Consider the following 13365-nt stretch of genomic DNA (forward strand, 5'->3'; position numbering starts at 1 on the left):
ACGGTTACCCTGATTGGCCCATCAGTCAGTCTGTCAGTTGTCAGGGGTTGTAAAGGATATCAGCTAGTTAGTCCACAAACAAGTAATGACACTAGTTTTCTACAATTTAATACATTTTAGTGGTTCAGGAACATCCACAGTGTTGCATTTAGAGGTTGTATGTAGGGTTGTAACTAACTGTAACTGTACTCTACTGCTCCCATGACTGCATATATATCTGTGTCCACTGGAGGGCGCTATAGGCGGATCTTCTACTGTCTACGCCAGGTTGGGAGTATTTAAGCCTTTGTTCCCTCCCTCTCTATCTTCTTACCACATCTGCCTCTCCCGGAGAGGAGTGCCCATGTGCTGTGCTGCTGTGAATCACTATGAATGAATAAACAAGCCAAAGGCTAAAGATGGAATTCATGCCTCCTACATATATTATTGTCGCCCCATGGCCAATTCTGTCAACAGGTTATGGGCCCAGATCTCGCAGGGGCGAAATAATAAGGGTAGCTAGCTTAGCTGAAGTGTAGGCCAGATTAGCACCGGGAGTACCGCGTGGCTAGATACTAGGCCAACGGAGCTTAAGCTACACCTACCACCTACCACCAAGAAGGAGGATGGCGACCAAGGGAAGGAGCAAATGGCCCTCATTTAATGGAAAGGCGGAGGGATATGAGCTCTGGGAAGAGCGCATGCTATGTTGCATGCACGGCGCGGGACTCAAGACGGTGATCTTTTGGCGGCCCCCGCTGGACCACTGACGGCGGAGGACCAAGCCCAAGACGACAAGCTTAATGCGGACGCATACTGTGAGTTGGCGCCGCGGCTCGACGATACAAGCTTGGGGCTAATATTCCGCGACATGAAGGACAAAGGCAGAGAAAGCCTGGGAGTGTTGAGGGAGCATTACATCGGATGGGGAAGGCCCCGAGTAGTGTCCCTCTATGTAACGTTAACGGCTCTGAAGAAGGGGCACAGAGAGACGATGACAGAATACATCATCCGAGCTGAGCAGATCATGATGGCGCTCAAGAGTGCAGGAGAGGCACCAGGCGAGGGGCTAATGATGGCGATGGTGATGAGAGGACTACCGGAGTTGTACAGGCCGTTTGCGCTACTGGTTACCCACGGTCCAACGGACATGACATTGGGGCAGTTCAAAGCCAAGCTGCGGAACTTTGAGGCCTCAGAGGATATCCACCCAGACGCCGCGGAAGCGGGGGGGATAGCACTGAAAGCCCGAGCGACACCGAGGGAGAAGGCCAGGCCCACGACGGAGCTGACATGTTTTGGCGATGCGGAGAGAATGGGCATCGGAGGGATAACTGCAACAAGACGGTCAGGTGCAACTTCTGCAGATCATCGGGGCACACAGACAAAGAGTGCCGAAAGAAACGGGACCAGAGCGCCCGATACGCACATGGGCAGGCCCGGACTGGCCATCGGGAGCACCGGGAGTTTTCCCGGTGGCCTGGCCTGCACAGATTAAAAAAGAAAATTATATAAAAAAAAAATATATATGTATATATATTATTATTATTATTTTTTATTTTTTTGCCAGGCGATTGTTTCTAGTTGTGGCGGCGGCGCGGCGCGATAGTTAGATAACCTAGATGGGTGGGGAACAACCAGGATTTCACTGTCTGCCACAGAGTTGGAGAACTATCTGACTCTCTCTCTCACGGGCCGGCGGATCACACACACACAATGGAGCCGTGCTGCCGCTTGTGATTGGTGGAGGCGGGACCAGGCGATACAACTGATTGACAGCGGAGGTGGCGAATGGAATGGCAGACGGCACTCAGATGCAGAATAACAGCCAGGCAATGAGCCAGGTAGTGAGGGACTCGGGAGAGATACAGATCATACAGTAGAGCGAAAGTCAATTAATGTTGATGTCAAGATGGACAGTGGAAGAAAGAGAAAGAGTGGAGGAGAGAGGGATAAAACAAAGAAAAAGAAAGGCCCTTACAGGAGAGAGTGGTTGACTGTATTATAATAGTAAATAGAAAAATATGTTGTGCTCTTGCTTTTTTCTTTTTGAAGGTGGAGAGAGAGAGTAGCATTGCTAGTGCCACAACAGTTTTATTTGAGGTCCATAACAGTACATTGTACTAAGCAATTGTTGGCTCATTAGTTTGTGATTCACATGCACTAAAATTCACCAGAATGCAGGAAATTAAGTCTTTGTAACAAAAAAAATCCTGGTGGGGGACCCCCAGACCCCCCGCTTAAAAAGTGGCCTGACTGGGGCTATATTTCGCGCTATATCTCCCGGTATGAATTATTTCCCCAGTCCGGCCCTGCACATGGGCAAGATGTCGGCCATAGACGAGGCGGCACCCATGGACAAGATGGCGGCGACGGACGAGGTCGAGGCTATGGACAAGATGGCGGCGATGGACGAGATCGCGGCCATGGCCAAGATGGCGACTGTGGACGAGATGGTGACTACAGGCAAGATTGCGGCGACGGAGATCGTGAGATGAGTCGAGATGACGCCCGGAGAGCGGCAGGACGAGAGGACTTCGTTTTCGGGGCGCGGACTACGGGCGTCACCCGGCCAACGCAGCACCGGCAGTTCCCGAGGAGGGGACTGATCGTGGACACAGGTGCGTCGTCCCACATCATCAACGACAGGAACAGTTTCAAGAACTTCGATAAATCCTTCGAGCCGGAGGGACACAGCATGGAGCTGGCAGACGGGAAGCGCACCTACGGGTTGGCGCAAGGGAGAGGAGACGCACAGGTACGCCTTATAGACAGTAAGGGACGCCGGTGTACAGTGACGTTAAAGGACACTCTATATATACCCTCGTTCCCACAAGAACTATTCTCAGTAAAATCTGCTACTGCTAACGGCGCCGAAGTGTTCTTCACTGAAGGTAAAGATGTTCTTGTAGAACGAGATGGTACGCGGTTTCACATCGACGTATATGGGAGAATGTATTACCTACAAACGGAGTGCAATAATAATGACAAATGTAATGTGACTGTCAGTCATGACATCCAGACGTGGCATGAAATTATGGGTCATTGTAATCACGAGGATTTACTAAAGCTGCAAGCAGTGACAGACGGTATGCACATTAAAGGTGAAAAGCATAGACCTGACAAAGAATGTGAAGTTTGCATAAGGGGGAAGTTTACTCAAACAAGGAACAGGGACCCCACGGAGAAGGTAAAGAGACCACTGGAGCTAGTTAACACCGACCTAGCCGGTCCAGTAAGGAACGAGTCCATAGGTGGCTTTAACTATGTACAGTCCTTTACAGATGTGGGTACAGGCGTAGTGTTCGTCTATTTCCTTAAAGCAAAGAGTGATGCACTCCAAGTCACGGAGAAGTTCCTTGCCGATGTAGCCCCCTATGGGGACGTAAAATGTTTGAGGTCAGACAACTGGACCGAGTTTACAAACAGAGAGTTCCAATCACTGCTGAGAAAGAACAAGATCAGACACGAGACGTCATGTCCCTACTCCCCACATCAGAACGGGGTAGCAGAGAGGGAATGGCGCACTCTTTTTGAAATGGCGAGGTGTAACGACGATAGTAACATACCGAAGAGCCTGTGGCATTATGCGGTACAAGAAGCCGCTTACACCAGAAACAGGTGTTTTAATAAACACACAGGCACCACCCCATATACAGCAATGACAGGGAAAATATGTAATCTAGCCAGAATGCACAAATTCGGATCAGTGTGCTATGCTTACCAGCAGGACAGAGGCAAGCTTGAGTCCAGATGTGAAAAAGGACTCTTTGTAGGACACGACAGAGGGAGCCCAGCACTCCTAGTCTACTATCCCGGTAAAGGGAAGGTGCAAAAGCACAGACTAGTGAAATGTGTCACCAAGACAACGTGCGAAATCGAGACACAGACAGAGGAGCCATGGCTGGACTCTGGGGTAAGGTATGGAGGGACAGGGACACCACAGCCTAGTGTACTGAGCACAGGCATACAAGCAGACAGCCAGCCACCCCCAGAGGGCGATGACGAGGAGCACCCGAGGGTGACGTCAAGTGCCCCAAGCAGTGGGAGGTATCCCTCAAGGGAACACAAACCCCTAAAATATCTGATAGATTATGCCCGGAGAGGAAGTGACGAGGATGACAGTACACTCGCCAGTATTGATTACTGCTACAGAGTGGTGTGTGGTGTGCCTCAGTCTTTTAAGGAAGCCATAGTGTCGCCAGAGTCGAGTTAGTGGGAGAGAGCGATGGACGAGGAGATGAGGTCCTTAGAGGACAACCACACCTTTACCCTCACAAAATTGCCAGAGGGCAGACAGACAGTGGGAGGGAAATGGGTGTACTCAATCAAGGAAGGGATCGAAGGCCACGAAAAGTACAAAGCGAGATTTGTAGCTAAGGGTTTCAGTCAGAGGGAGGGGATAGACTATGGTGAAACATTTCCCCCCACCGCCAACCTGACCAGTGTAAGGGTAGTGGTTCAGAAAGCAGCTGAGGACAATCTGATTTTACATCAGATGGATGTGAAGACAGCCTATCTGCACGCACCCATAGATAGGGAGATATATATGGAACAACCTGAAGGTTACGAAAAGAAAGGGGGAAAGCTAGTGTGCAAGCTAGAAAAATCCATTTACGGCCTGAAACAGTCTGGGCAAAATTGGAACGAGATGCTTCACACATGTCTCATTGAGGATCACTTCCTACAGAATCCAGTAGACCCCTGTGTTTACTCAAGGGAGTCAAAAGAGTCAGGAAAAGTGATAATCGTCATTTGGGTGGATGATTTGATCATCGCAGCAGACAACACTAGAAACATAGATCAGGTGAAAGGTATGCTCTCCAGCAGATTCAAAATGAAAGACCTTGGCAGGTTAAAGCATTTCCTAGGCATGGACTTTGAGCAGTCGGCCAATTGTGTAACAGTATCCCAGAAGAGATATGTGGAAAAGATCCTGAAACGTTTTGACATGCAGGAATGCAGAACAAGGGAAACACCATGTGATCAGAAACTTGAGTACCAGGAGGATACTCAGAAACTGACAGATGTAAAAATGTACAGGGAAGCCGTGGGTAGCCTCATCTACTTAACAACATGTACCCGCCCTGACCTATGTTTTGTAGTGAGTAAGTTGTCACAGCATTTTGCTGATCCCACAGAGGAACACTGGATTACGGTAAAACATGTTTTTCGTTATCTCAAAGGTACAGCAGATAAACAACTTTGTTTCAGAAAGAGCAGCAAAGGCTTAGGGCTTAAAGCCTACAGTGATGCAGACTGGGCTGCTGACATCACAGATAGAAGGAGTACTACAGGATACTGTGTTAGTTTGAACACAAACAGCTCACTGGTTTCATGGAAAACAAAGAAGCAGCCCACAGTGGCACTGTCAACTTGTGAAGCCGAATACATGGCTCTGGCCATGACAATACAGGAGTGTATTTATCTAGAACAACTGCTCGGAGGAATGGATAACTATGTATATAAGAAGACTGTTGGTTATGAGGACAACCAGGGAACTATTGCCATTGCGAGAAACCCTGTGTGCCGACAGAGGTGTAAGCATATGGATATAAAGTACCATTTCATCAGAGAAGAAAGGATGACACTGGTTTATTGTCCAACAGACGACATGGTGGCAGACACTATGATGAAGCCTGCTTCCAAATTGAAACCGAGGATATTTTTTATAGGGTGCCATTTGGACTTCATAACTTGGGATAAAAAAAAGTTTATTTACCTATATTTTAATGTTCTATTATATAAAGCACATATCTAATTAGTTGAAAAACACATTGGTCGAGCTCAGGCACCTACATTATATTATATTTAGATATATTAACAACATGTGTCACAAGGGATATGTCCACCCTGTTAAGGACATAGACATAACTGTTTAATTGTGATTTCAGTGCATAATTGCTATTGAAATTATTAGTGTATAGGAATTGTATGTCCCTCAATTTAGTCAGATATTTATTTTACAATACAATTATTTTAAACAGCATATATTGAGAAAAACAACTGCACATTATGAGAACGGGACATATTCTTCCACTTTATTTCTTAAGAAAAGTGAATTATGATAATAATTACTCAAAGTTTCTAGCATGTATAATCAATCCCTTCCATATATTTTTGTAACTACAAATATACACTTGATATTTGGTAATCTCATTAAACTATGATAGAAAAAGACCAACATAACAGGGTGGACAGAGGTCTAACAGGGTGGACACAGTAGAATAGGGTGGACAAAACACCAACAAATGACAAAACCTTAATGTTATTTAATGAATTTTATTAATTATAACATGAATAAACTTGGTTTATGATGGACTAAGGAAGAACTGGAACACAAAAAGGAAAATTACTTAAATAACTTGTCCACACACTTGTTTATGTTTGTGTGTATGACTCAGTTTGTACTGAATGTGTATGTATCTGTGTTTATGTGTATGAGAGGTCAGTGAATACCACGATCACAACACCAGAGGGAGTTCCACAAATCATGTTAAACCCAGATTCGGCTCAAACAAGGGACTAAACACGTTTAGCAATTATGCCACATCAATGTGGAACGCCCTACCCAAAGCTGTAAAGGAATGTGAATCACTACCCACTTTCAAAACCACTCTCAAAGAACACCGTACGGGAGGCTGCAATTCGAAACTGGGCCCTGTAAATGTCCTAACCCAACCCCCTCCAATGTACAGTAAATGACCAAGTATGGTTTTGTCAATATTCCAATGTACAGTTTTGCTTGTACAGTTGTACAGTGTGTGTCTCCCACCCACCCACCCCTCCTACCCAACCCCCCCCCCCTCTCTGGTCTGCATCCCCTTAACAATTGTATGTATTGAGCTGTACTGTACTGTACCGTGGTGCTTTCAGTTTGACAAATAAGAAAAAGTCTTTCGTGGTCATGCAGGCATGTTGGTTAAACAATACATCCTCAAGCTTTTTCATATATTTAAGTAATCCTGCATAGCCTGCAACTGTTCATGTCCGTCATGTCCATGTTCCTCATCAAGGTCACTGTCCCGTCTGGTTCGTCAAAGTCACTGCCCCGTCTGGTTCGTCAAAGTCACTGTCCCGTCTGGTTCGTCAAAGTCACTGCCTCGTCTGGTTCGTCAAAGTCACTGTCCGTCCCTCGCTGCTTCCTCATTTCTTCTTCTCCTCTTCCTTGTTGCCATCCGGCTTGTTTCCTGTCTGGGAGGCCAGGGAGCCCATGGCGTTACGGATGGCCTCGTTGTTGGGGTCGACACCCGGCAGATTCTCTAGGACGCTCTGGAGGAATTCTGGGTCCTGCATCACATCATAGTCATCCTCCTCCATGGCTGATGCTGTGGTATCCATGGGTGCTGCTGTGTCCATGTCATACTCTCCTCCTGCGAGAGACATCTGCATGGCGTAGGCTATCTGCTCCTCGTCAGTCATGCTGCTGAAGTCGGGGAGCATGGCCGCGCCCGTCTCAGGCTGAGACACAGACATCTTCAACAGGGCCTCGTCGGATTCGTCGGCGGTGGATGTGGGTACCCCTGCCTCCGCTACAGAGGCAGCGGCCGCTCTGCGGTCCTCCTCCTCCTGCCTCTGCCTCTGTTCCTCCATGGACACACGTAGGGCCAGGACCAACTCGGGGTCGGCACCCTGGTCTACGCCGAACTCAAAGTCGCTGGCGCCCAGGCCCATCATGGCCTCACCAGCCAGGATGGGAGAGGGGAGCAGGGCGTCGACGAGGCTGGGCCCCGGGGGGACCGTGACCAGGTGGGAACCCGTACCCTCTTTCCCATTCAAAGTGTTGATGAAGGCAGTCAGCTTCTCTGTGTTCAGCTCCTCTTCGCCAAAGTTGACAATATCCACATTCACCTTCTCTTTCTTCAAGCGCTTTGCTAGTTTAACAAGGTCTTTCTCTGTGTCTTCCACTGGGCTTCCCACAAAAGCAATGATCCTCATCTTGTGGTTTTTTCCTTGTCTGTGCTTGAGTGCCATGTGAGCCACCCTGATGCCCGTGCAGAAGCAGATGTTGCCGCGGGGCTGGATTGCGTGGAGTTTGGACATGATGCGGCCCGAGTCCGGGGTCAACGTGGTCAGGACCTGACAGTTATTTGCCATAGTCATGAGCCCCACGTCGTTCTCTGGGTTGCTGCGAGTTTTGGAGTGGCAGACCATGTTGACAGCATCTTGCTGAGCCTGTAGTCTCGTAGGGAGAAAGTCTCCATTTCTCATATACTCACTGTTGTCCACGCAGACCATAGTACTTTCAAGCCCCATTTTGAAAACTTCTTTGGTGGGTCCTTAGTTTGTGAAATCTTCTTCTTCTTGTGAATTTCCAGCAGTCTAGACACCTTTCAGCGTATTGCTGCCTAACTATAATCTAGTTTACAATCTTCTTAGTTTGTGAAATCCTCTTTCCTGCATATATATATATATATATAACAAATGTTCTAGAATGTTCTATTACGACATCATACAACATTCTAGAACGTGATGTCACAGTATGATGTCATAATAGAATATTCTAGAACATTTGTGATGGCACAGTATGATGTCATAATAGAACATTCTAGAACATTTGTTACAGTATGATCTCATAATAGAACATTCTAGAACATTTGTGATGTCACAGCATGATGTCATAATAGAACATTCTAGAACATTTGTGATGTCACAGTATGTCATAATAGCACATTCTAGAACATTTGTGATGTCACAGTATGTCATAATAGTCCATTCTAGAACATCTGTGATGTCACAGTATGATGTCATAATAGAACATTCTAGAACATCTGTGATGTCACCGTAAAGCACTTTGAGCTGCAATCTGTATGAATGGTGCTATATAAATAACATTATTATTTTACATTTATTTTAATTTAAATTTAGAAATATATATTTTAAGACTTCTAAAGAATGTCATGTTTTTATACATACTATATATATTATTCAAATGGGAGCTAAATATATTATACTTTATTATTATATTACATTATATTAGGGCTGACCCCTATTAGTCGAATAGTCGACTAATCGATCGAAAGGAGCCGTAGTCGACTGCCAACCTCTTAGTCGAATGCTGATTGGGAAAAGAGGACCAAGGGGAGGCACTATTTCTCTCTGCAGCCTCGGGTCAAAATCAACGTGGGTAGCAGTTGTTGATGGCAGTGATGTACTCCTGCAGGGAGGAGCCTGCCTCGGCCTCGACCTCCTGGATCTTCTTCAGCCCTCCGCTTGTCACGAAGAGACGTCAGGCCTTACTGTTGTGGGGCAGAACCTTGCTGATCTGGCAGACCACGTGTCTGAGAGCAAACCTGCGTTATACCTTACAATGATGTCAGTCAAATCCACCAACCTTACTTGTCAGTCAAAATCTTATACTCGAAATGGTCATTTAGCACTACCGTCGTTTTCATCATGTTGTGTGGGTCAGGGTTCGAAATTAACGGGGGCTTGGGGCAAAATGCACTTGAAAATTTACAAAATGCCCTCGGAAATCAGTTAAGGGGGGCAAGAATAGCCCCAGACAGTTTACTAATTATATATATAATTATATATATGCTCTACAGTGCAAACATTTCACTCGTATTTGCCCTTAATAATTTGTGTGTGTGCGAACCGGAAAAATCATTTACTCGCAGTGTGCGAGTGAAGATTACAAGCTCCGCTGTTAATAGTTCAGAAACTACAAGTCCCACATTCCACAAGGCGCATAAACGTCCAATCACAGTAGAGTTTCCTGCAGTGACACGGCTGGTTTCACGAGAGAAATGAAACGATAAACACAGTACGAGCTGGAAAGTCACCAAGTTATACATTCAGAATCAGACAACGCTAAACATTCAGCCAGCCATGAAGCCCATTCATTTTTATTTTGAGCAAAAGAGAGACGAGGAGAAAGAGGAATCCGGCCAGGCAGCTAATGTTACTGAGGCGGATAGCGTTAGCGAAGTTAGCACACGCACATACACACACACTGTCTGTGGGCCAGCCAGTGACATTGGTGGTGTGACCGGTGTGTGCTATTGCACAGATGTGTTTCCCGTTCGCGTGAATACTTTCCCCAAGGTGGTTGTCCTTCCGCGTTCGGTTTGCGCGGCCTGATTGGCCACTGAAGCTTCTCTCAGCGCCCAATCGCGTTGCGCCTAGCTTTCAGTTCCACAGCCCAAGTCCTTCAGTTCCACAGCCCATTTCCTCGTATTGTTTTCATCTCTCTATATTAACGTAGCCCATTTCCTCTTATTGTTTTCATCTCTCTATATTAACGTAGCCCGTTTTTATCTCTCTATATTAACGTAGCCCATTTCCTCGTATTGTTTTCATCTCTCTATATTAACGTAGCCCATTTCCTCGTATTGTTTTCATCTCTCTATATTAACGTAACGCGCTATTCATATCAATCGACATCACATCAATATAAATAACGTATTGTTTTCATCTCTATATAACGTGCTATTCATATCAATCGGCATCACATCAATATAAATAACGTATTGTTTTCATCTCTCTATATTAACATAACGCGCTATTCATATCAATCGACATCACATCAATATAAATAACGTATTGTTTTCATCTCTCTATATTAACGTAACGCGCTATTCATATCAATCGACATCACATCAATATAAATAACGTATTGTTTTCATCTCTATATTAACGTAACACGCTATTCATATCAATCGACATCACATCAATATAAATAACGTATTGTTTTCAGTATATTCAGTATATTGCACGGCGGTAGCAGTATATTGATGCACGGCGGTAGTAGTTAGTGCATTGAGGACTTGTGGAACTGAGAGAAGTTCTGAAAGTTAGGAGCGAGCGTTAGGAGCAGTGTTGGGACTAACGCGTTACAAAGTAACACGTTACAGTAACGCTGTTACTTTTGGCGGTAACTAGTACTCTAACGCATTACTTTTGAAATTCAGTAACGCCATTAGCGTTACTGAATGGTTCGTTACTGCGTTACTGCGTTATTTGTATGAAGATTGTTAGCGAGCGGTAGTGATCCAGTGCAGTCCTCCTCTCCTGTCTGTGTCACTCACCTGCGGCTGCGGGACACGCTGTGCTGTGGCCGTGTTTTGTTTACTCTAGTATTTACTGTCATGGCGGCGCCCATGGGCCACTACTCACAATGTGGAGTATGTGGAACGCAATGTGGAGTATGTGGAACGCAATGTGGAGTATGTGGAACGCAATGTGGAGTATGTGGAACGCCCTACCCAAAGCTGTAAAGGAATGTGAATCCCTGCCCACATTCAAAACCGCCCTTAAAGAGCACCTACGGGAGGCTGCAATTCGAAACTGGCCACCGTAAATGCCCAAAACCCCCACCACCTCCTAATAGACAGTCTCCTCCCCACCGCATGTACATATTCCCTCCCCGCCGTATGTATATTTCCCTCCCACCCACCCACCCCCTCCTAATGTACAGTCCCCTCCCCATCATATGTATATACTCTGTCAGGATCTAGGGGTAACAGTACTGTATATTTGAATACCGCCTATGTCACAAATGTATCAGTACTAAATACCTATATGTCCCTATGCCATAAATGTCATGTATGTTGTGTATGTCATAAATGTCTATATGAATTGAAAATGGGGGACCCTGATGGAAACAAGACAAACGTCTTTCTCAGGTCTGCATCCCCTTAACAATTGTATGTATTGAGCCGTACTGTATTGTACCCATTCTGCAATCTGTTAAATAAAGTTTTCATTCATTCATTCATTCATTCATTCACATAGATATTTTCACTATTTCTTCAACGAAGCTAGTAGCGGTTAGCGGAGTCTAACGTTAACGACCAGGACTCATCCGAAGCCACTCGCCACCCGCTTTCAGGGATCTACAGTAGTTAGCATGATACCAGGGGCCACACGGCAAATGGGACGGAACACTTTTTGGACTAACGTTACATCTCGACCACCGCAGACTTTGGTGAGTGCAGTGATGTGAATGCAAATGAATGGAAACTCAAGTTGATCAATGGATTTTGACTGTACGAATCTGCCAGGGAATCTCATCAATACTAATCAAACAATATAAATATAGTCCTTTCATGCACAATTGATATCCTAACTATTCTAACGTTGCAATGCACGATTGATATCTTAAACAACGTTGCAAGACGGTTATAATGAAACGCTCCAGCGACTGCAAGGCTGTTCCTTCAAGCGGCGATACAATTAGGCACGGCGCATTTCTTATTACGTCGGGACTCGGGACAACATTTGTGTTTGTGTCAGATTTGTGTTTGTATAGACCACATTGCTTAGCAGAGTTCAGTGCTGTGAATGGAAACTGTCAAGTTGATCAAATCGATTTTGAGTATCTGTAAGGGCATGGGAGCAATATTTTTTTTTTAAGTAACTAAATAGTTACTTTTCACAGTAACACATTACTTTTGGGTGTAAGTAACTAGTAAAGTAACGGAATTACTTTGAAATGAAGTAACTAGTAAAGTAACTGAGTTACTATTTTTCAGTAACTAGCACAACACTGGTTAGGAGTAACGCGATTGGGCGCTGAGAGAAGCGTCAGTGGCCAATCAGGCGGCGCAAACCGAACGCGGAAGGACAACCACCTTGGGGAAAGTATTCACGCTTCCCGTTCCCGTTTGCACACGCACATACACACACATAGTAAGCCATCACTGGGAACACTCAGAGGAAAGGGACCGGAGGGCATCTATGCTTTTACCAACGTGTTCGTGTTTCCGGGTTCCCGTTTTGCGCTCTGATTGGCCACTGACCTACGCTAGTACGCCCCCCTCTTGTTAACATTCTCCAAAACCATCACTAATGCCAAAGCTTCTTTCTTCCACCATAGGATCGAGGCCTCTGCCAAGAATCTTCGCAAACTGCATGCTACCATGTCCTCCCTCCTCACTCCCCCCCCACCCCCCCCTCCCTCATCTTTCTCTGCCGAAGACTTTGCGATCTTCTTTGAGGAAAAAGTGGAGAACATCCGCAGCTCCTTCTCCCAACCCCCACCCATTCCAAATGCTGAATCGAGAACCTCATCCTTCACTCTGTCATCTTTCTCTCCCATTACAGAAGCAGAGACCCTGACACTGGTAACGTCAAACCGTCCGACTACTTGCCAGCTGGACCAGCTACCCTCCCCACTCCTCCAGACCATAGCACCAGACATCCTCCCATTCCTAACTGCAACCATCAACTCCTCACTCAACTCGGGGGTGGTCCCCACCTCCCTAAAACAAGCCAGAGTCACGCCGCTCATAAAAAAACCAACCCTGAACCCTACTGTCATAGGCAACTACCGTCCTGTCTCTCTTCTCTCCTTCCTTTCTAAAACACTTGAACGTGCTGTATCCAACCAACTTACTACTTATCTCTTACAGAATGACCTCCTAGACCCTAATCAGTCAGGCT

General features: G+C 45.9%; 1 protein-coding gene across 1 annotated transcript; it reads right to left on the bottom strand.

The window, feature by feature from the left end:
• Positions 1-7125: 7125 nt before the first annotated feature.
• Positions 7126-8235, bottom strand: LOC311248239 (26S proteasome non-ATPase regulatory subunit 4-like; the record flags this gene model as incomplete). Its single annotated transcript, XM_084339159.1, has 1 exon — positions 7126-8235. One exon carries the CDS (start codon positions 8233-8235, stop codon positions 7126-7128), a length of 1110 nt encoding a protein of 369 aa, XP_084195285.1.
• Between the last annotated feature and the right edge of the window lie 5130 nt (positions 8236-13365).

Source organism: Notolepis coatsorum (genome assembly GCF_963971535.1).
Source record: "Notolepis coatsorum genome assembly, contig: SCAFFOLD_135, whole genome shotgun sequence".
Classification (NCBI taxonomy): domain Eukaryota; kingdom Metazoa; phylum Chordata; class Actinopteri; order Aulopiformes; family Paralepididae; genus Notolepis; species Notolepis coatsorum.